Genomic DNA, 24,602 nt, shown 5'->3' on the forward strand with positions numbered 1-24,602 from the left:
TACTATTAACTCAGCTGGAAAGAAAAAAATCACAGTAAGATTTTGTAAGTTAAATGCTATTTTAAATACCAAGAAACATGCAATGCAGTCTTACGTAAAGACCACACAAATCAAAGTAATCATTTGTAGGCAGAGTATGACCTTCCAATTTTTCTTTTCACAAAATAAAACTTTCACACAGTATTAGGTTGGACTAAAAAATTAGTTCTCAGGATTGGATGCACATTAGAATAAGAGTTTCTGAAAGATTCTAATAATCAGGGCACACCAGATAATTAAATCAGAAACTCTGGAGTGGCAACGAGGCATGAGTATATTGTAGAACTCCTACGGCAATTCTTACAGGCAAAAGAAAAAACCACTTTAATTAATTAAAGAAAAGCAGAAATCAAATTTTTCACTAAACATGATTTTCATTAGGTGTACTTTATTGTGTCTGGTAGCCTTAAGAATTAAGAAACTGACTGACTTAAAATTAGCATTTAAAAATTTTGTAGTATTAGGAACAGAAGCAGTAATTTCCAGATCATGCTAGCTTTCAGAGAAAAGTTCCTTCAAGGCAGCAAATCTTTCCTTCTGTCACCTTCTTAGAAGTTCAAAACAAAAATTAAGGTATCATTTCAGTGCACAATGCAACATATTTACTGCAGTGTGCAAACAGTGCAATATATAATATAGTAACAAAACCATGAACTACAAAGTGAATATATACCACCTGTTAATATCCACACTCTACTTAATGACATTAAACACACCTGAGGGAGCTTTTTGTCTTCATCAGACAAGCAGTCAATTGCATTACTGAAAACTTCTTCAACCATCTTCTTTTCTTCATCTAGGAGAGAATTCAAGGGTATATAAATATCTAAGTGAGTTGGTGATACCAAATTTCACACACTGCAAAGAACAGAGTCAAGAAGAGTAAAAGTAATGACTCAGGATTTAAGACAGAAGGGAAAGCACATCAAATTTACCACATAATTAAATAAATTTCACTGCCTTTAAAGACAGATCTAGCAGCTAGTCCACGAAGTGGTTTCTTACAAAAGCAGTAACAGTAACTACACTAGCTATCTACGTGCAATATTTAAGTGAAAAAATTGCAGGACATGGGGATTATTATTACTCACTATTGAGGAAAGTGAGACATACAGCAAATAATGAGCATTGATATTAACTGTTAGATCAACAATTTCAAAACCTATACTCTTAATCATTTATACTGCCTTCTTCTCTACAGTGACTATTAAGTTAACAGCCAAAAAATATTTGTTGACTTAATCAATACAAAACCCTGCAACATTAAGCACATGCAGCACTGGTAGTGATTAGAAAACATTTCTAAGTAGAGCAACTGACTCAGTAAAAAAGAAAAAAATATTGGCTTTATGTGGGCATATGGGTTATCTGCCATGTTATTTTTACCCATGGATAAGTAAAAATTAGCTTTAAAATGCAGGGGATTGGGACTTCCCTAGTGGTCCAGTGGTTAAGAATCCACTCAGTGAACTAAGAGCCAACGTGCTACAGAGCAACTAAGCCTGTGCGTCCCAACTACTGAAGCTCGAATGCCTAGAGCCCGTGACCCACAGCAAGAGGAGCAACTGCAGTGAGAAGCCTGCACACTCCAACTACAGAGAAGCCCCTGCTCACTACAGCTAGAGAAAAGTCCATGTGCGGGAAAGAAGATCCAGTGCAGCCAGTGTTTAAAAATACATGGGATTAGTGCTATGCCTGATAGAGAAAACAAGAAAACGGAAATCTGATTTTGGATGACTGAAAATATTATTTACTTCTCACTGTATAGGATTAGGTATGTAAAAGCCTGAAGTAAATGACAACTGGGTTGGTATTCAGCATGCACAAATTTTTGCCTAGAATACATTACTATCTAGCTGTGTGATGTTTCAGTAGTTACATTTACAGTTAATACGTGGGAATAATAAGTTTATTTGCTACAAGTTTTTCTACTTTTTTCAAAAATTATGCCACAGCTGGTACAGGGGCAGATCTTCCTAGTTTGGATTTCCAGAAGAATGAAACATAACAGAGGATAGTCTGACCAAGAGACTAACCTTAAGTAATCAGATAGAAAACCACAATAACCAAAGAGCTATGGCAATAAAGTATAAGAAGGTAGGAGTCTAATACTTCTTAGTAGGATTCTTTGGATTTCATGTAGAACAAATATTTTATATATAGATATATACTTATCTTCCAATAAAAGACAGAAGAAAGGAAAAGAAATAGTAAATCGAGCCTTAAAGCTTTTACAAATGTGATAGAATTACTGCTGTAACTGTAAGGTGAACTGTAAATCTCAGCAATACACAATTGCTGTCTTACCAGAAATATATTTACATTCACTTCCACATGGCATTAAAGCAATACTGAAATTATACAGTACCTGTGTTGAAATCTAATTTGGTCATTTGAAGTGCATAAGCTTCACAATCTTTCTTACTAAAACTGAAAATAATTACAGGTTGAAAATTTCTTTCCATAATCATCTTCACAATTTTGAATACGTTTGATGGACCTGCAAAAAAAGTACATAATGAAAAATTAACTCAAAATGGACCACAGACTTAATTGTAAAACTACAAAACTTATATATATGTAGGAGTAAATCTTCATGATGTTGGGTAAGGCAAAGTATTCTTAAAATATGACAGCAAAAGCACAAGCAACAAAAGAAAAATAATCAGATAACCAGATTTCATCGAAATTTGAAACTTTTGTACTTCAATATACACCAGCAATAAAGATACCCTTAACTTACAGAATGGGAGAAAATATTTACAAATCAGATATCTGATAAAGGTCTAATATCCAGAATATATAAAGAATCCTTAATATTCAACAACAAAAAGAAAGTCTAATTTTTGAATGCACCGAAAATTTGGTTATTTGTCATAAAATCATAAAATGGAATATTATTTGACAATAAAAAGGAATGACATATTGATATATGCAATAACATGGATAAACTTGAAAAAAAAAAAAAAGCTAACTGAAGGAAGTCAGATGCAAAAGACCACAAATATCATGATTCCATTTATATGAAATGTCTACAACAGGAAAACAGAAATAGAAACTAGATTAGTGATTACCCAAGGTTGAGGGGTAGAGAAGAGGTTGGGAGAAAATAAAGAATGACCATGAATGAGTATGGGGCTTCTTTCTGAGTTAATGAAAATGTTCTAGAATTACAAAGTGGTTGCACAACTTTGTGACTATACTAAAACCCAATTAATTGCACCCTTAAAAAATGGTGACTTCAATAGTATGTGAATTGTATTTCAATAAAGTTGACTGTGGTGACAGCAGCATAATTCTGTGACTATACTATTAACCACTGAATTGCATACTTTAACAGGTCAATTGTATAATGAACTATCTCTCAACAAATGTCATGTAGAAAAAAGACACAAATTTTTACTCATTCAATTTTATCACATACTACCTAGATGTCTACATAGCTTCCAGAGGGGGGAAAATTTTTTTTTTTAAATGTACTTTGAAAATACAATTTCCATCTAAAATTCTCAAAAACAAAGTTCCAAGTTACCTTTTGTTCCTCCTTTTCGCCCCTTCTGATCTCCTTTTGCCAAATCACCAGCATCTCGAAGTACTTGCATTGCAGTATTAAAATTATCTTCTCTGAAGTCACCCTAGCATCACAAATATTTTTCTATATAACTTCACTAATACTTAATCATAATCCAAACTTTTTTTTACCTCAAAACAAAGCTTCCTCAAATAATAAATAATTTAATAATAAAACTAGAAAAAGCAAAACCATAAGATATCTGAAACATGTACAGAGCCCCTTATTTTCAAGGCATTTAAAAATACTGGAAAAGGAGGGGAATCTAATTCATGCATTTAAAAAATATGAGTCTTAAATAAAATTTTTGAAATAAAAATACATATACAAAGAAAACCAACAATAACTTTGGACTATAAAACTAGGAAAAAAAACAGATCTCTGCTCTTCTTCCCTAGTTTAAGAAAAGTGGGTATAAGCAGTTATGTGATATTAAAGATATAAGAATTATAATTACTCCCTTACATTTTCATCAACCACAAGGTGCAGGCCATCTCCCCCGGCTGGAAAAATATAGTGCTGTAATGGAGTAGGCCGATAATCTGTGTAAATTACGTGACAAGGCTGTAAAAACAAAGAAAATTAAAATCAAGGACAAATACATGATTGGAGTTTCCATAATGATTTCATACTTCAGACCTATGATAACGTAATTAAGGAAGACTTCTATTTTTCTGTAGCAATAGTATGGCAACACAGAATGCACTGAGGTAAAACGGGACTTCTCGACCCCACAGAGACTTTTTACAGCTTTACTAAAACAGTAGGTTGATCTATCTCCTCCAGAAGATTCACTGAGATTCTATCCTACAGGAGCAACATGGGTGTTACAAAAATACCACTAGAGAGCTAATAAATGGATAAAAATAAATTTGTGAACCTTCTGGTATAAAGGAAAAATAAGGGCAGAAAAATAAAGAATACATGAACAAATGCTTGTTATAAGGTCCTTTAATGCTCCTAAAATTGGACTAGAAAAGCAAAAAGGAAATGCAGTCAATAAAAAGTCTGCGCTTACATGAGAAAAATCAAACCACACTCTCAAGAAGTGAAGTCAAAGTTGCTCAGTCCTGTCCACTCTTTGTGACCCCATAGACTCTAGTCCATGGAATTCTCCAGGCCAGAATACTGGAGTGGGTATCGTTTCCCTTCTCCAGGAGAGCTTCCCAAACCAGGGATCAAACCCAGGTCTCCTGCATTGCAGGCAGATTTTTTACCAGCTGAGCCACAATAGAAGCCCACACTCTCGAGAATAGCCAGCTTTTTTTCTGGTACCAAGGTCTTAGAGGAAATTTTCTACCATGTACTCACGGCTCCCTGGATGAGCAGATGCAGTAGTTTACAAACCTGGCAAATCATCAGGATCAATTTGGGAGCTCCTAAAAGTTAAAAACTTCATGACCCAAGATCCTCCTCTCAAGAGATTTTGATGTACTGGATTTGAGTTGGACTCAGAAATTCACACGTATAAAAACTTAGTTGATTTTGATAAGCTTGCTTGCTTTGAATAGTAGTTTTACATTAAAATGTCTTTATTCTAGGTAGCATTAGGAACAAAGTATAGGATATAGAAAGGCAAACTTATAACATTTAAATATCGAAAACATCAAAAAAGAGAAAGAAAATACCTGTTTATGTAAGTGGCAAATCCACTCAGCAAACTGTCGGGCATTTGGAATAGTAGCCGAAAGAAAGACATAGTGAACATTATCAGGAAGCAAAATAATAGTTTCTTCCCATACAACACCACGCTCTGAAAAATACAAATATACCTTGGAAATCAATGTCACTTTATCATTTTCTCTCATGCTCAATTATCAGAAATGCAGACCACTTTACACAAATATATTTTTAGCCACAGATCCTTACTGTAAACTACTTTCTAACCATGAATTGCATCTAGTACAAAGTTAGTAGACTAGACCACCATAAATACAATGTACTCTGAAATAACGGCCTGCAAAAGCAGCTCCAAATTGAATCCTGTTCCGTCTAAGAGTCCCAGGACAATGGAAACAGTATTTCCATCTCACTTAGAGAAGCAGAAGTTATTGGCTTACAGAAGGCCACAGAAACAGATTTCAAAGAAACACTATTACTATACCACAGTGTCTTTCATCTAAATTACCCTCATGATCTCTAGAGATGAAAGAAGGATTAAAATGTAAAAAACAAACAGGAAAATCCATTTGAGAATTTCCTTCCAAATGAACAAATCAATAAAAGATTCATAATTTAAAAACAAAAATAACTGTTTATAATTTAATCTTTTGAATTTAATAAGAGTAAAATGTTTACAAAGGGTAAATGATTTCTTAAATTGTATTATTTTTCCTATAAATACAGGTTAACTCGGTGCTTTAGCCAAATAAAAACTAATCTTCAAGTGTGTACATATTAAACATTCAACTTTTAAATATGTTAATTTCTGCCACGTTGTACCTAAAAATCCCAAGTACACTTACTTTTCCATTATAGTAGTGTAGTTGTTCAGGTAAAGAGACTTTTTTTGTTGTTGTTCATTTTTATCTTATAATTCTCATTTTTTAAATCATAAACATGCATTTCTTAGTTTTTTAAAAAAACTAAATTGATAAAAATCAAGAAAGTTAACTCTGTAGGCCAGCAATTGGAAATTCTTTAATATTAGATATATTAGAGAACTCTCTATTTAAAGCAAACTAACTTTAATTCCATTTTAAAATCTGAAGTTGCATTTTCTCATCCAGAAGTTGTTACTATTCAAGAAGCTGAATTGGATGAGGTCCAACCAGAAAAACTGTATCATGTTATCCACAATTTAGTTTACTACAACTCTACCCACAAGAAAGTAAGATAACTTGTTCAAAATTCCTAATTTCTTTCTTTTTTTTCCCTAATTTCATTCTTAAATAACATGGCATACATCTCAATAATACTACAGAATATACCTGAATCTCTCATGTAATGAATTTCATCAAATATGACCCAAGCAACTTCTCGCATAACTTCAGAACCTCTGTACAGCATACTTCTCAAAATCTAAAGAAGAAGTAGAAGATTTAGCAGGATTCTGACATGTCAAAAACTCTTCTAACAAGAAATTTTGTATATTCTTTTTTAATAGAAACATTAAAATAATTTTAGAGAGTTACATATCTTAAGTATATAATACTCCTTTGCTAAATCCAAAATAAATTATTTCTCAAGTTAGTAATCATATATAATCCATGGAGAGAATTATTATCAACTCCATATCCATATACCTTGAATATGAAGCTACTTCCTTATATGTAAAGCACTTCACTCAAGACCTACACTTGCTAGGAAGCCAAAGTAACTTAAAATCATCTTCTATCTAACACAACGAATCTCATACTGCTACCGATTTTCTCTACCTCATCTGAACAACATGAATACTTCCTAGCAACTGTTCTTCAGATTTCTGAGTTAAAGAAATTTTTCTATGGATGGAAGAAAGTTTTGAGAATGGAAAATAAACTTACTTTGGGGATCAAGATGAACATGAGCAATGCTTTTGGCTGACTCTAAAAACCAGAAGCTAATTTATGCTCTCTAGTATAATATGTCTTTGTAGAATGCAAGGATATAATTCAAGCATGTAGAAAAAAGTACTTAGTAAAGACAGCTAAGTGTCCAAAATGTAAGATGCTATAAGTATATGCAGAACTTAACTGTGATTATGGGAAGAAGCTAAACATAACTGGGCATTTTTTAAAAAGTTATTTATCTATTTGTATCAACACTCAGATGCAAGAGAAAAAAAAATCATAAAGAAAGTGTCACAACTTATTCAAAGGTACGTACTCCAATCATTGAAACTATATAAAACCATCGAACTATTATCATGTCACTGACAATATCCTTTAAAAATACTTTATGCAACTTTATTACATGATGACAGAAATAATGGAAATTTACAACTAAATTGAAACAATTGGTTTTAAGATAAAACTCTACCACCCCTTTCAAGTAAATCTACTCAGAAAGTATTGCCCTTTTATCTGTATAGAGCAAGTAATAAAACATTAGCGGTTTTAACTGATGAATCACATTAATTAAATTAAAAAGGAAAAATTAGATGAGACATCATATAAATTACCTCTGTGGTCATAACAAGACAGGATGCTGTAGGATTAATAGTAACATCTCCAGTCATCAGACCAACATCTTGAAATTCTTCATACATTTCACGGTATTTCTGGTTACTCAGGGCCTTAATTGGGCTAGTAAATATTACACGTTGTTTTTCCCTTAGCGCCAATGCAATGGCATATCTAAAAATGTGAAAATAAGTAAGAATAAACTGTTTACAAAAAACTCTTTAGAAGTATGTCATTTTAAAAATTATATTAATATACAAATTGTGTCCAAATTTTTCCTAATTATCTAAAGACTTTGTAAAATATTAATGTCTTATTCTATTCATTTTCAACAAACTATATATTCACTTTCAACAAACTAATAATTATGACAAATCTGAAGAACAGTGGTCTAAATGAACAAAAACATTTTAAATTCTGGTGTCTCAGAGTTAATGTAACTTAATTACTAATATCAATGAATTACTAATAGCTACCCTATTTCTTGGAGAAGGAAATGGCAACCCACTCCAGTATTCTTGCCTGGAAAATTCCATGGACTGACAGTCCATGGGGTTGCAAAGAGTCGGACACGACTGAGCGACTTCACTTCACTTCACCCTATTTCTTGGAAGCAAAATATCTTTGGCTCTGTAGATGGACCTCTAAAAGTTTACAGAGCCTCGGGCTATCAGTTTTTACATAAAGACTATAAATATTTAATAAACACTGGAAAATGAGTTGTTTTTGAGTTTCACAAATAAGTTAATCATATATATTCACTTTGCACTTGTATTAGTTATCAACTCTGTCCTTGACTGGAAATTATAGCAAGTTCCAATAGTTCTTTCATAAAGATTAATGCACTACAAGATAATTTTTCTTTTTCAAAGAAAATTCAATTGAGTTAAATATTTAAATACACACCACGAAATCAGGACTAAACTTAGCACTGTGGTAGATCTTCCTTATTTAAGATACAGTTCCTATCAACAACAGGCTTATGACCTATTTCAGGAGATAAAAACAATGTTCATCCCAATCATGCCCCCAAAGAGTGAAATAATTAAAAAACCAAAAGTTGTCCAAACATGGTAAAATATGAGTAGTAAGAAATAGACATCAAAAAGAAAAGAACATGCAGATGCTGTAAAACACGAGAAGACATAAAGAGAAACAGGAAAGTGTGAGCAACACTGAAGAAAAAGACACACTCATGAGAAAGTGAGTGGGCCCAGATGCTGGACTTAGCAAATAAAGACTTCAAAGCGGCTGTAAAAGACATGTCCAAAACATGTAAGGAAACCATGTTCTAAGAATTAAAGGACATAGGACAGTGATTCAAAGAGGCAATCTCAATAGAGAACTGAAACTATAACAAAACCAAATGAAAACTTTATAGATGAATAGTACAATAATGTACAATAATGAAATGAAAAATCCACTAGATGGCTCAAGAATAGACATGAGAAGGCAGAAGAAAGTACTTGTAAATATGAAGATAAAACAATAGAAATTATCAAAGCTAAAGAAAGAAACAGAAGAAAAATAAACAGACATTCAAAGATTAGTGGGACAACCTCAACTGTTACAATGTATGTGTGTGTGCATTCAGTCAGGTCTGACTCTCTATGGCCCCATGGACTGTAGCCTGCCAGGATCCTCTGGCCATGGAATTTTCCAGGCAAAAATACTTGAGTGGGCCGTCATTTCCTACTCCAGCGGATCATCCCAACCCAGGGGTCGAACCCACCTCTCTGTGGCTCCTGCACTGTCAGGCAGATTCTTTACCACTAGTGCCACCTGGGAAGCCCCGTGTGTTTCAAGAGAAGTACCAAACGGAGAAAGAGACAAAACAAACATTTTTCTTAAAAAAATAACCATAAAAAAACTTCCTAAACTTGTTTTTTAAAAAATATTAATCTATAGGTCCAACAAACACAATGAACCCAAGCAGGAAAAACTTTGGAATCACACCTAGAAACAAACTGCTGACTGACAAAGACAAAAAGAAAGTCTTCAAAGCAGCAAAAGAAAAACAACTCAAAACATACAAGAGACCACCACCATAATTAAGACTTATTTCTGATGGGAAAAAATGAAACAATGTCAGCAGAATGACTATCCAATATTCAAAAGAAAAAAACTGTCAATCAAGAACTATATATTTAGTGGCATTATCCTTTCAAAAATAAAAGCAAAACAAAGACATTTTCAAATAAAAATTGAGGGAATTCAGTGCTAAAACATCAACCATACAAGAAATATTCTTAAAAAATTCTTTAACTAGAATCCAGAGTAAAGAATAGAGCTTAAAATAATAAATATGTGGGAAAATGTAAGACTTTATATACTTCTCTTTTATTCAATTAGTATTTTTTAAAACATAAAAGATTATTTAAAGCAAAAACATTATTTTAACATTGTCTTATACTGGATTTATAGCAGGTAGCACAGTGGCAAAGAATCCACCTGCAATATAGGAGCCCCAAGTTTGATCCCTAGGTTGAGAAGATCCCTGGGCAGGAAATGGCAACCTGCTCCAGTACTCTTGACTGGAAAAATTCCATGGACAGAGGAGCCTAGTGGGCTACAGTCCAAGGGGTTGCGAGTTGGACATGCCTGAGTGACTGAGCACACATGTACACATAGTATACACAGTTGAAATACATAGGTAGCAAAAACAGCACAGAAAAGAAATAAGGCTATCAATATTTTACAGAGATTGTGGCTGTGAGAATAATCACTAAACATGTAATTCAAAGGTTAAAAAAAATTAACAAAGGAATTAAAATGGTGTACTAAAAAATACTTGTTAAATATAATAGAAGGCTATAAAAACATGAGACATTACTAAAAAACAAAAGGCAAATATAAACACAACCACATCAATCATTAAATCAAATTATTGAAATTACAAAGTATCTTTTTCAACCACAAAGAAATTGAATTAGAAACCCCAAAATAGAAAGATGCATGGAAAACCAACAAATACTTGAAAGGTAAAGATAAGAGGAAATAAAGAGAAACTAAAGAATGAATTAAATTGAAAATAAAACTCAAAATTTATGGGATGCATATAAAGCAGTACTAAGAGGGAAAATTTAAGTTTTAAACATGAATATTAGACAGGAAGAATAATCTAAAATCAATCTAATTCTACCTCAAGAAATTTCTTGAAAGGCACAGATTACCAAAACTAACTCAAGAAGAAAGAAAAGTGAGCTTGCAATTTAAAAATCTTCCCATAAAGAAGGGCTTCCCTGGTAGCTCAGCTAGTAAAGAATCCGCCGGCAATGCAGGAAACCCTGGTTTGAGTTGTGGGTCAGGAAGATCTGCTGAAGAAGGGACAGGCTACCTACTCGAGTATTCTTGGGCTTCCTTAGTGACTCAGACAGTAAGGAATCTGCCTGCAACGTGGCAGACCTGGGTTTGAACCCTGGGTCAGGAAGATCCCCTGGAGAAGGGAATGACTAATCACTCCAGTACTGGCCTGGAGAATTCTACAGACAGAGGAGCATGGCAGGCTACAGTTCATGGGATTGCAAAGAGTCGGACATGATCAAGCAACTTTTCCCTTTTACTGTCCCATAAAGAAAAACCTAGGTAGTTCACATGGCTTCATTAACAAGTTCTGTCAAACATTTAAAGAGAAAATACAAAACCTGCACAAACTTAGAGAAACAGACCAGGAGGGTCACTTCTCAACTTATATTATGAGGTCAGTATTAACATGATATCAAAACTAGACTCAGCTATTAAAAAGAATGCACTTGAATCAGTTCAAATGAGGTGGATGACACTGAAGCCTATTATACAGAGTGAAGTAAGTCAGAAAGAAAAACACCAATACAGTGTATTAATGTATATACATATGGAATTTAGAAAGATGGTAACGATGACCCCATATGCGAGACAGCAAAAGAGACACAGATGTAAAGAACAGACTTTTGGACTCTGTGGGAGAAGGCGAGGGTGGGATGTGACTTGAGAGAATAGCTTTGAAACACGTATACTACCATATGTGAAACAGACCGCCAGTCCAGGTTCAATGTATGAGACAGGGTGCTCAGGGCCGGAGCACTGGGATGACCCTCAGGGATGGGATGGGGAGGGAGGTGGGAGGGGGGTTCAGGATGGGGGACACATGTACACCCATGGCTGACTCATGTCAGTGTATGGCAAAACCCACTACAATATTGTAAAGTAGTTAGACTCCAATTAAAATAAATTAATTTTTAAAAAATACAAGATGTCCCAATAAATATGAATTTCAGATTAAAAAAAAAACTAGACAAAGATCTTGTTTAAAAAAAAAAAAAGAAAACTACATATCCAAATCTCTCATCAAGATTCAAAGAAATTCCAGAACAAAATATGAGTAAACTGAAACTGGCAACATTATATAAAATGATCAACTGCATAAACATCGAGGTTTATTCTAGGAATACAAGGATGGTTTAACAATAGAAAATTTGTAATATACCACTTTAAAAGAATAAAAAGCAAACACCATATCCTTGCCTCTACAGATGGAAAAAGGATTTAATAAAATACAATGCTTCTTTTTTAATCCTCAATACACTTATTTTCCCCAGTTTTATTAAGATTTAATGATATATAACATTATGTAAGTTTAAACTATATATTGTAAAATTTGATACACATATATATTGTGAAAATGATTACCACAATAAGCTTAATTTACATCCTTATCACCTCATTATCTTTTTTTTTTTCTGGTGAGAGCATTTAAGATCTACCTTCTTAGGAACTTTCAAGTATATAATACAGTTGTATTGTTAACTGTAATCACCATGCTCTACGTTAGATACCCAGAACTACTCATCTTACACCTAGAAGTTTGTTTCACTTCACCACTATCTTCCTATTTCCCCCAGCCTGCCCATCTCAGTCCCTGGAAACTACCATTCAACTCTGTTTCAATAAATTCAACTTTTTTAGATTCCATATCTGAGATCACAGTGTTTGCCTTTCTATGACTTATCTGACTTAACATAATGCTCTAAAGGCCCATTCATGCTGTCACAAACAGCAGGATTTCCTTCTTCGATGGCTAAATAATATTCATTGTGATTGACTGTGTGTGTGTGTGTGTGTGTGTGTGTGTGTATGTATGTGGATATAGACAGAAACCACATTTTCTTTATCCACCCATCTGCTGATAGACAAAGGTTTCCTTGTCTTGGGTATTGTGAATAATGGGAATGCAGACATCTCTTCAAGATACTGACTTCATTTCCTTTAGATACATACCCAGAAGTGGGATTACTGAATTATATTCTATTTTTAATTTTTTGAGAAATCACCACCCTGTTTTCCACAGTAACTGTACCAATTTATATTCAGACAAAATTGCACAAGGGTTCCCTGTTCTTCACATACTTGCTAACAATTGTCATCTCTTGTCTTTTTGATAACAACTATTCAAATGGGTGTTTTTTAAAATTCTTTCATTTGTTCCCAATTAAGAATAGAAGGGAACTTACTCAACCTGATAAAAGGAACCTAGGAAAAAGCTAGTTAAATTACACTTCATGGTGAAACACTGAATGTTATTCATTTAAGATCAGGAACATTCAAGGACATCCACTGTCACTACTACTATTCAACATTGTACTGGATTTTGCCAAAGCAATAAGAAAATGAAACAGATGGGATAAAACATCAGCAAGAAGCAGTAAAAACTGTCTTTATTCACAGACAATATGACCAACTATGGAGAAAATCTTATGGAATATGCAAAGTTACTATAATTTGTTAGTAAGCCAGTTTATTAACAAAGTGACAAGATAAAACATTAACATATAAAAATAAACTGTACTTCATAAGCCATTAGCAACCCAAATATGAATTTAAGGAAGAATGTCATCTGCAACAACACAAAGCAATAAAATACTTAAGAGATTTAAGAAAACAAGTGTTAAAAAAGAGGAAGATGTGTAAAATCTGTACACAAACTACAAAATATTGCTGAGAGAAATTAAAGATGTGAATAATAAATAATATACCATGCTCATGGACTGGGAAGAGTTTATAATAATGTTAAAATGAAAATTCTCCCCAAATTCATCTATACAACACAATCCACATAAAAATGCAAGTAGTCTTTTTGGGTAGAAATTAACACACTAATCTTAAATTTTTATTGAGGAACACAAAGGACCTAGAAGAGCCCAAACAATTTTGAGAAAGAATAACGTTAGAGGACTCTACCTAAATTTTATACATACTTCAAAGATAATGTAATCAAGATAGTGTGATAATCAAGGTAATCAAGGTAATCAACATAGTGTGGACTGGTATAAGGATTGACAAAGAGATAAACAGAACAGCAAGTTCAAAGCCAAACCTATACATTTATGGTCAGTTCACTAGGAATTCAACAGTCAATTCAATTCAAAGACAATTCAGTGGGAAAATCAACATTTTTTCAACTGGAACAATTATCCACATAAAAAATAAAGGTTAATTTCAACCCCACCTTTACCTCACATCATACATAAAAATTAATTCAAAGGAAATCATAGCTCTAAGTGGAGTGGCTAATACTATAAACTTCAAAAAGAAAATAAAAGGGAAAATATTTGTGATATTGGGATAGGCATAAATGTCTTAAGTATTGATATCAAAAGCATGATCTAGCCATAAAAGAAAATATATGAGAAGCTGAACATCAAATTTAAGATCTTTTGTGCTACAAATGATACCATTAAGATAATTAAAGAATTATTTATGATGCAATAAGACCAACAATTCAACTTTAAAAATCAGCGGAGACTGAAATAGGTATTTCATTTCAGATATACAAAGGGGTGATAAGCAAATGAAATGATACTTAACATTTTGTTAGTCATCAAAGAAATTCAAAACCACGATGTGACATCATTAGATACCTACACTAAAATAGGTATAATCAAAAAAGACTATGCCATGAGGTGGTTAGGACATAAGAGAAACAGGACATAAGAGAAACATAAGATTCCTTATCCATTACTGGTAGGAATACAAAATGGTACATCCACTTTGGAAAACAGTCTGGTCATTTACCAAATCATTAAATACATATTTGCCATAAAATCCAACAATTACATTACAAAGTATCTATCTACCCAAGAGAAATAAAACGTGTCTATATAAAGACCTATGTATGAATGTTCATATCAGAATTACTTAGAATGGTCAAAAATGCAAAACAATTCAAATTTCTATCAACTGAATAAACAAAATGTCATGTATCCATAAAATGTAATATGATTTATCAATAAAAAGAAATGAACTAATGATATATGCAATATGAATGAACCTCTAAGTATTATTTTAAGCAGAAAAAGACACTAAAGACTCCATATTACATGATTTCATTTATATGAAATTCCTAGAAAAGGCAAAACTATATAGGCAAAGCTGATCAGTGCCAGCGTTGGAGGTGGAGGCAGGGTGAAAGCACACACACATAAGAAAATTATGCACAGCAGCCTAAAACTGTCCAGTTGAGGGTTGCACAACTGTACAAATTTATTAAAACTCAGTGAACTATATACTTAAAATGGGTAGATTCCATAATATTTAAATTATATAATAATAAACCTAACACTTTTTAAAAAAGCTTTACATAGAATAAAAAAATAAACAGGGTCAGAAAAACTACTCAATTACATAGGTAAACAACCTGGTACCAATGTATTAATCTAGCACCAGATTTATAAATAAAATGTTATACTCGTTACAGTTATCAGCTAACATTGGAGTTTACCTTAAGTTCTTGAATTCCTAGGGGAAATCTTTATCTGAGATCCATGAACCACTCCCTGAAATCATAAAATCTGATACGTACATACAAATAGACACTTCATTGGAGGTTTTTATTGAGGTAAAATTCACAAAACATAAAACTGTTTTAAAGTGCACCACTGAATGGATTTTAGCACATTCACTATGCTGTGCAACTACCACCACTATCTGATCCTTAAACGTAATTCTCATCCCTCCAAAAACTCCACAGCAATTAAGCAGCTACTTTCTGCTCCCTTCCTCTTAATATTCCCTGGCCTTCACCAATCTGCTCTCTCTCTAAGAACTGAGATATTCTACACAAACGGAATCAAATAATATGTGAACTACTGAGTCTGGCTTCTTTTACTCAGCATGTTTCTGAGGTTCATCCACATTGTAGCATGTATCAGTATTTCAGTGCTATGGCTGAGTAGTATTTCATTGTACAGACACACCAGATTGATTTATCTATTCATCCACTGATGGACTTTTAGGTTGTTTCTACCTTTCCACTACTGTGAACAGTACTGCTGTGACCATTCATGTGTAAGTATCTGTGTATGTGTTTTCAATTCTTTGGCATAATACACCTAGTAGTGGAACTGCTGAGTTGTACAGTAATTCTACATGTATCTTTTTGAACAACTACCAGACTGTTTTCCACAGCAGCATTCAAGAGCTTTCAAAAGTGTCTATAACCCTGGTGAATTTCTTAAAATCTCTTTACAGTCTCCTAACCCAGAGTAAGCCTCTGACTGTGTGGATCACAACAAACTGGAAAATTCTGAAAGAGATGGGAATACCAGACCACCTTACTTGCCTCCTGAGAAATCTGTATGCAGGTCAAGAAGCAACAGTTAGAATTAGACATGGAACAGACTGGTTCCAAATTGGGAAAGGAGTACATCAAGGCTGTATATTGTCACCCTGCTTATTTAACTCATATGCAGAGTACATCATGCAAAATGCCAGGCTGGATGAAGCACTAGCTGGAATCAAGATTGCCAGGAGAAATACCAAGAATCTCAGATACGCAGATGACACCACCCTTATGGCAGAAAGAGAAGAGGAACTAAAGAGCCTCTTGATGAAAGTGAGAGTGGAGTCAAAAAGCTGACTTAAAGCTCAACATTCAGAAAACTAAGATCATGGCATCCAGTCCCATCACTTCATGGCTAACAGATAGGGAAACAATGGAAACAGTGACAGATTTTACTTTCTTAGGCTCCAAAATCACTGCAGATGGTGACTGCAGCCATGAAATTAAAAGATGCTTGCTCCTTGGAAGAAAAACTATGACCAACCTAGACAGCATATTAAAAAGCAGAGATATTACTTTGCCAACAAAGGTCCGTCTAGTCAAAGCTATGGTTTTTCCAGTAGTCATGTATGGATGTGAGAGTTGGGACTATAAAGAAAGCTGAATTGATGCTTTTGAACTGTGGTGTTGGAGAAGACTCTTGAGAGTCTTGAACTGCAAAGAGATCCAATGAGTCCATCTTAAAGGTAATCAGTCCTGAATATTCATTGGAAGGACTGATGCTGAAGCTGAAACTCCCAATACTTTGACCACCTGATGTGAAAAACTGATTCACTAGAGAAGACCCTGATGCCAGGAAAGACTGAAGGTGGGTGGAGAAGGGGACGACAGAGGATGAGATGGTTGGATGGCTTGACGGACTCAATGGACGTGAGTTTGAGCATCCTTCAGGAGCTGGTGATGGACAGGGAAGCCTGGCATTCTGCAGTCCATGGGGTCGCAGAGAGTTGGACATGACTGAGCGACTGAACTGAACTGAACCCAAGAGTACAAAAGCAGGTTTTAACATACACTGGAAAATTTCCTATACTGAAAATCTCTCTGCTTTAGTAGCAAAAACAAAAGCAAAGTTACACTAATGCCCAGAATTCTAACATCTATATATGTTGGCTTCAAATGGATAATGCACCAACTACTATACACCTGTACACTTCTCAAAGTGAGATAAAATAACTAAAAATAGTCAAACCTACAATTTGTGCCTTAGAAGGAAATAAGCTTCTGACTTCAGTACCTTCTAAAAAGGAGTGGACAATAAAAAAAAAAATTAGTCTTATTCCACTAGATAGAAGTAGGGTAATACTGGACCATAATGTGTCTGAATCTAACAAACAGACTAAGACTACTCTGCAATTGGCTGACACCATTTCAATGATAATCTAAGATCCAAAGCTTCACTCCTCTAACTCCCCTACAGAAAGAAACTTTTGAGTTATACCTCAGCCAAGATCTGAAAAGACTAATATACAGTACTCAGGCTCTGACTATCTGAAGGACAATATTCCAATATCAACCACTATGCCAAGGTAAAGGCACTGTTGAACAGGGTGATTGGTGCAATTTTTATGTCTTTTTTCCTTTATGATCTTCTTCACTCTTCATGCGATCACTGTTAGGAACACTTAATTCAGTTGTTCAACAGGAAAGCTGTAATTTCTCCATAATGAAGAAATAAAATATATTATTAAGAGTTAACCTGTGAACACAAATTGACTTCTGAAAAGGTGCCAAGATTGAGGAGAGAAAATAGTCTTTCAACAAATGGTTCTGAGGCAACTGGATAGCCACATGCAAAAAAATGAAGTTGAACCTTTACCTTATATACAGAAATGTAAAACCTCAAAAAGGATCAAAGAACTAATAGCTAAAATTATAAAATTCTTAGAAGAAAATATAGGCATAAATCTTTGTGGCCTTGGATTAGGCAATGCTTTCCTTAAAATAACATGAGCAAAAAAAGAAAACAGACAAATTGCATTTGGTCAAATTAAAGACATTTGTCCCTCAAATAATACGCTTAAGAAAGTAAAAGGATGACTTATAGAAAAAGAGAAAATGTTTGCAAATTATATATCTGACAAGGAACTAGTATCAGAATACAAAACAACTATCACAGTTGAACAAGGCAAACAACCTAATGAACAAGTAAAAAAGACTTAAGCAGATATTCCTCGAAAGACATACAAAAGGCCAATACTAAAAAATGCTCAGTATCATTAGTCATTAAGGAAATACAAATCAAAACCACGAGATATCACCCTCACAACTGACAGAATGACTATTATCAAAAAGGCAAGAAATAACAAGTGTTGGTAAGGATGTAGAGAAAAGGACACCCTCGTGTACTGTTTGTAGGAATGTATACTGGTGCAGTCATCATGGAAAACAGTATGGAAATGCCTCAAAATATTAAAAACAAAACTATCATATGATCCAGCAATTCCACTCCTGGGTATTTATCCAAAGAAAACAAAAACACTGATTAGAAAATATATGCATGCCCCTATGTTCACTACAGCATCATTCACAATTGTCAAAATACAAAAGTAGCCCAAGTGTCATCAACAGATGAATGGATACAGTATATGTATATGCATGAAATGTTATTAAGTCATAAAAAAGAATGAAATCCTGCCATTTACAACAACACAGATGGCCTTAGAGACCATTGTGCTAAGTGAAATAAGTCAGAGAAAGACAAATAGAATATTGTTTTACTTATATGTGGAATATAAAAAATAAGCGAACCAACATAACAAAACAGAAATAGTTATAGATACAGAAAACCAACAGGTAAACACCAGAGGGGAGGGTAGTGAGGGGAGGAAACAAATAGGTGAGGGACCTTAAGAGGTATAAACTTGCAGCTATAAAATAAATGACTCACAGGTATGAAAGGTATAGCATGGGAATCTAGTCTAATTACATATCTTTTTATGGTGACATAGCATAAACAGACTTACCATGGTAAGTATCCATCACCTGGTGATCTCGTTAACATGCAGATTATGATTCAGTCGTTCTAGGGTGGGGTGTAAGATTTTTGCCTAATTTAGCTAGTAGGTAATATGCATGCATCTGGTCTAGGACCATACTCTGATTAGCAAGACTCTAGAACAATGGTCTTTACATAAATTTTAGAAGAAAATATAATACCTATCACAAAATTTAAAACACAGACAATATGTGTGTATTTATTTTACACATTAGGTAAGGGAACTACTATAGTATTTGAGACCATGTATTAAAAATAATACAGAAAATATCTACTTATTTTCAGCATGGAGTAATAAGGACTGGGTTTACCTACCCACCTGTAACAACTGCAAAATAGGATAAAATATGTAAAACAATGATTTCAGATACTGAATAATCACAGAGTAATCCCTGAGAAGAGGGAAGTAAATGACATAATCTCAGATTATTGTCCACAGAGTTTCCAAGTCACAGTTTCAGGAGATGAACCTTGAAGGTTTCCCGAAGTTAAGCAGACAGTGGGAATCTGGGGCAGCCATGGCAGCTACACTGCAGCTCAAAATAACCAGAGAGGAAAGAGGTAGACAAAGGTAAAGCTCTGAACATCTGCTGAACATTCTGGTGTCTTCAAGTAAGCAATAATCAGTGAATAAGTGTTAGGTAACAACTTGAAGCAATGGGAAAAAACAATCAAATCGAGTGGAACTAAAAAAAATGATACAATCTTCAGAGCTGGCAGTAACTCGGGCTCCCGCTAGTCATGGTGGAAAAATTCGTAATTCACAAGATACTGGCTAGAATACCAAAAAACATATTAAAAAGTTGAGAAAAGTAGCCTTAAGTTAAATGCTTCTCTAGTCCTGCCTAAAATCATAAAAGCCTTGAAAGAAGTACATTTTTCTCCAAGTAACTGTATCCCAGAACAAAGCTCAAGAATATTAATAGAAATGCAAAAATAGTCATCACCCAAGAAGGTAAAATTCATGTCTTGTGAATTAAAAAATAATCAGGTAAGCAAAGAAGCAGGCAAATACAACATATAATAAGGAGTAAAAATAAATAAATGAAAAGGCATCCAAAAATGAGACAGAAAACAGAACTAGTAAATGAGGACACAGAAAATTACCACTACAGTATAACTATATTCTATATATTCAAGAAAACTGAGGAAAGATTAAATAGCATGCTTAAAAGAAATACTAAAAATATTAAGACGTGAACCAAAATTTCAGCACAAAAAATCTAAATCTGAGATGAAATAAGCTGGATAGAATTAAAATCAAATTAGACATTGCAAAAAAAAAGAATAAACTTAAAGCTGTCCAAAATGAAACACAGAATAAACAAAAAATAATAAGTATCAGTGAGCTCTGAGACAACTTAAAATGACTAATACAAGTTTAACTGAGGTCCTCTTGAGTACTAAAAAGGGGTACTATTTTAAGCAAAAAATAGTTGAAATTTTCCCAAATCTAATGTAAACAAACAAACCCACAATCTGAGAAGCCAAACAAATTCAAGCATAAGAAATATGAGAAGGAGGGAGGTGGGAGGGGGGATCGGGATGGGGAATACGTGTAAATCTATGGCTGATTCATGTCAATGTATGACAAAACCCACTGAAATGTTGTGAAGTAATTAGCATCCAACTAATTTAAAAAAAAAAAAAAAAAGAAATATGAGAAGAATTATGTAAAGTTACATCATAATTAAACTGCCGAAAGCCAGTGATGAAATTAAAAACAGCCGAACGACGCATCAGAGCAGGAAAACACTGACGTATAATGAAGTAAAGCAGCAGGAAAACACTGACGTATAATGACGTATAATGAAGGGAAAAGTCAATTAATTAAAACAGATCAGGAAGTAACACAGATGAAAGTAATAGTAAGAAGGAACATTTAAACAGTTTTTAAACTGTATTCTGTTGTTCAAGAAGCTGGAGGAAAGTTAAGTAGACACATGGAAAACATTAAACACATACAAATGAACTTCAAGCAAAAAAACTATACATGTCTCACTGAAAAGGATTAAGGACAGATTAGGTAATGCAGAAGCAAAGATTAATGAATCTGAAGATAGAGCATGAGAAAAGACCTGAAATGAAACATAGAAAAAATGAACACAGCATTAGTGAATCATGACCCAGATTCATGATTGATGGGAAATTTACAGCACTAAATATCTATATTAGAAAAGGAAAGCCCTGAAATCAATGACCTCACCTGCTTCCTTTAAAAAACTAGAAAAAGACCAAATGAAGCCCAAAGTAATAAGGAAATAAAAAGTCTAAATTTACTTATAGAAACCAAACAGAGAAAATTTAAACTTTTAAACAGTATGGTAAGAAACAAAGCTATCTTAAGATTTGATTTTAAAACTACAAAGAGAGCAAGAGAAGAAAAAAGGAACAGAGGGAAACTACAAAACAGCCAGAAATCAATTAGCGAAAAGGCAGTACATACATACTTACCAATAATAAAATGTAAATGGACTATTTCTCCAATCAAAAGGCAGAATGGCTGAATGGATTAAAAAAAAACAAGATCCAGCTATACGCTGCGTATAGGAGACTCACTTCAGAGGTATGACACACAGACTCAAAAGTGAAGGAATGGAAAAAGATATTCCATGCAAACAGAAACCAAAAGAAAGTTTTGGTAGCTACACTCACGTAAAACAAAATAAACTTTAAAACTGTAACAACATACAAAGTAGGACGTTACATAATGATAAAGGGGCCAGTCCAACAAGATGATATAGAATTTATAAACATTTATGCACCCAGCACAAGAGCACCTAAATGTACAAAGCAAATATTAACAGCCCCAAAATCCCATTTAAAAAGAAAGCTACTCACTCAGCGCAAACAGTTTTTCCTGCTGATGTATGTGCAGATACTAAAACAGACTGATTATTATCAACACACTGAATGGCTTCTCTTTGAAAAGCATCAAGAATGAATGGATACTCCTAAAAAAAATTTAATATATATATGAAGATACCTTGCCACATCAGAACATACTTAAAACCAAGAGATGCTACCCCCAGAAGCGTTATGGAAGCATTTATGAGTCTACTTGGGAAACATTTTATCCACTAGAGAAAATTAGGAATAATTAAAAAGAAAACTTCAACAAGACAGAATATAAGTTATTTCTGCCATCTAATTTTTCAATTATTATATTATGCTTACATGTATACTAATTACAACACAACAATTATTACCATATATTAAGAACATGCTTTATAGGAGGCACTGGAACACATTTCCCACATATTAATCTCCACAGCAACTCCTAACATAGGTATAGTTTTCTTTCCCAGATGGGAACACTCAAGAGTCTGAAAAGTCAAGTCCTCAATGAAGTTCACTCAGCAGAGGCAGAATAATATATGTATCAGATTTTAAAAATTCAAGTTTACCACACTGTACTGCCTTTTTTACTTAAAGAAAATGACTTGGAAAACCTACACTACTCTCTGCATTTAGTATCAGTATTAGAGTTTAAGTTTCATTAGAAGCTTGTTAGGCTCCAGAACTGTATGCAAAACATATTGTACATATGCATTTTTTTCTGGAGAAAGATTGATACTTTTCATCAAATTCTTTGAAAAATCTTATCACATGATGCTTGGTTTTCAGTATGGTTGTTTACTGATTTGGTTCTCACCATATCTGACTTCAAGTGGAGGCTTCAGAGTGTGTAATTGCATACACACACACACAGAGGGAAATAGAAAGTTTTTAAAGTTTTACCTTTTAAAGTTTACCTTTAAGATTTTTAGGAAAACAGACTCACAAAACTGTACCAACTATACTGCTCAAGGTACAAACCTTTGCAGCTTTTCCAACTCGAGGTTTCAGTGGTAGATAATCTTCATCTGCAGGAAGTGCAACCTGATGTTTGAAAAAAACAAGAATTGATACATTCAGCATACCATAATTAATGACGGTCTGAAAAATAAAGGTGATGAACTAAAGTGTTCTGACAGTCTTAGACACTATAAAATTAAATAACCATCTTTAAGAACAAGGTAAAATGCAAATGTAACAACATTTAAAAAAAGTGTTTACCTAATAGTTATGTAATCAAAAGCATTTAAGTCTACCTCCTGAAAGAAACTGTGTTTATTAAGGTCTAGGACTTATCTCACCTATCTTTGTATATTCTATATCTAATGTACTTCTTGACATTAATGAATGTTCAAAAAAGCTGAATGGACATAAAAAGAGATGCCACTATATGAAAGAAAACTATGTAGAATAAAGTATTCCTTAGAACAGGAAATTAATTTTCCTCTAGTGAAGATTAAGATCTACAGAGCAGTTCATAATATATCTAGATTCCCAAGACTTAAGCCAAGTAGTGTATGAATAATCAACAAGGGCAAAGTAAGGTACACAAAGAAGTCAGAAATCATTTCTAAGAGCAAAATTTCAACAAACAATTATGAAATAAGATTAGCTATCTTAAAAATATTCAGATTGTTGGTAAACTTGCAATTCAATTACAATCAAGATGACATGTGCAGCATTTCAAAAAGTAGTAAGTAGAAGCTGACTATAACTAAGTGAAACAATAAATTATGAAACCTAATGAAAAGTATCTAAAATAATGAATGTGTCAAAAGAAATGTGACATTCTAAATGGAATCTATATGGTAACGATAACCCTATATGCAAAACAGAAAAAGAGACACAGATGTACAGAACAGACTTTTAGACTCAGTGGGAGAAGGCAAGGGTGGGATGTTTTGAAAGAACAGCATTGAAACAAGTATACTATCAAGGGTGAAACAGATCACCAGCCCAGGTTGGATGCATGAAACAAGTGCTCGGGGCTGGTGCACTGGGAAGACCCAGAAGGATGGGATGGGGAGGGAGGTGGGAGGGGGGATCGGGATGGGGAACACATGTAAATCCATGGCTGATTCATGTCAATGTATGGCAAAAACCACTACAATATTGTAAAGTAATTAGCCTCCAACTAATAAAAATAAATGGAAAAAATAAATAAATAAATGGAAACTATAAAGGGGTAGAATCTGGAAGCTTATTCAGCAAGCATTACAAAAGGGTAAATTTAGGAGGTGTTTTTATTAGTAAATGAACCTTTCTGGGGGACAGGAATAGTTTTCCTCAATCTTTCCCTTAAGACTACATATTCTCCTTTATTATGACTCTAAGAACTTTCTAAGTAGTTTGATTCCCAGGTAGTTTGGTAGTAAGAGGATTACTTATCCATTAATTTTAGGAAATGTTCTTTTTTTGCTACACTATACCATGAATATGAAAGTGATTCTGTTCTAAAGA

The 24,602-nt window shown here is 33.7% G+C and overlaps 1 protein-coding gene across 1 annotated transcript in view; it reads right to left on the minus strand.

Annotated features, from left to right (window-relative positions):
• Positions 1–24,602, minus strand: part of MTREX (Mtr4 exosome RNA helicase) — a 91,998-nt gene that overhangs the window by 57,381 nt on the left and 10,015 nt on the right. Inside the window, exons 4-12 of the mRNA XM_061129785.1 lie at positions 23,124–23,186; positions 22,146–22,258; positions 7,713–7,887; positions 6,541–6,631; positions 5,239–5,363; positions 4,076–4,174; positions 3,572–3,674; positions 2,408–2,539; positions 756–835 (exon numbers count right to left, since the gene is read on the minus strand). Of these exons, the coding sequence (XP_060985768.1) occupies positions 756–835; positions 2,408–2,539; positions 3,572–3,674; positions 4,076–4,174; positions 5,239–5,363; positions 6,541–6,631; positions 7,713–7,887; positions 22,146–22,258; positions 23,124–23,186 (981 nt within the window). The remainder of the gene's footprint in view (positions 1–755; positions 836–2,407; positions 2,540–3,571; positions 3,675–4,075; positions 4,175–5,238; positions 5,364–6,540; positions 6,632–7,712; positions 7,888–22,145; positions 22,259–23,123; positions 23,187–24,602) is intronic.

This window comes from Dama dama, chromosome 25, assembly GCF_033118175.1.
Source record: "Dama dama isolate Ldn47 chromosome 25, ASM3311817v1, whole genome shotgun sequence".
In the NCBI taxonomy this organism is placed as follows: Eukaryota; Metazoa; Chordata; class Mammalia; order Artiodactyla; family Cervidae; genus Dama; species Dama dama.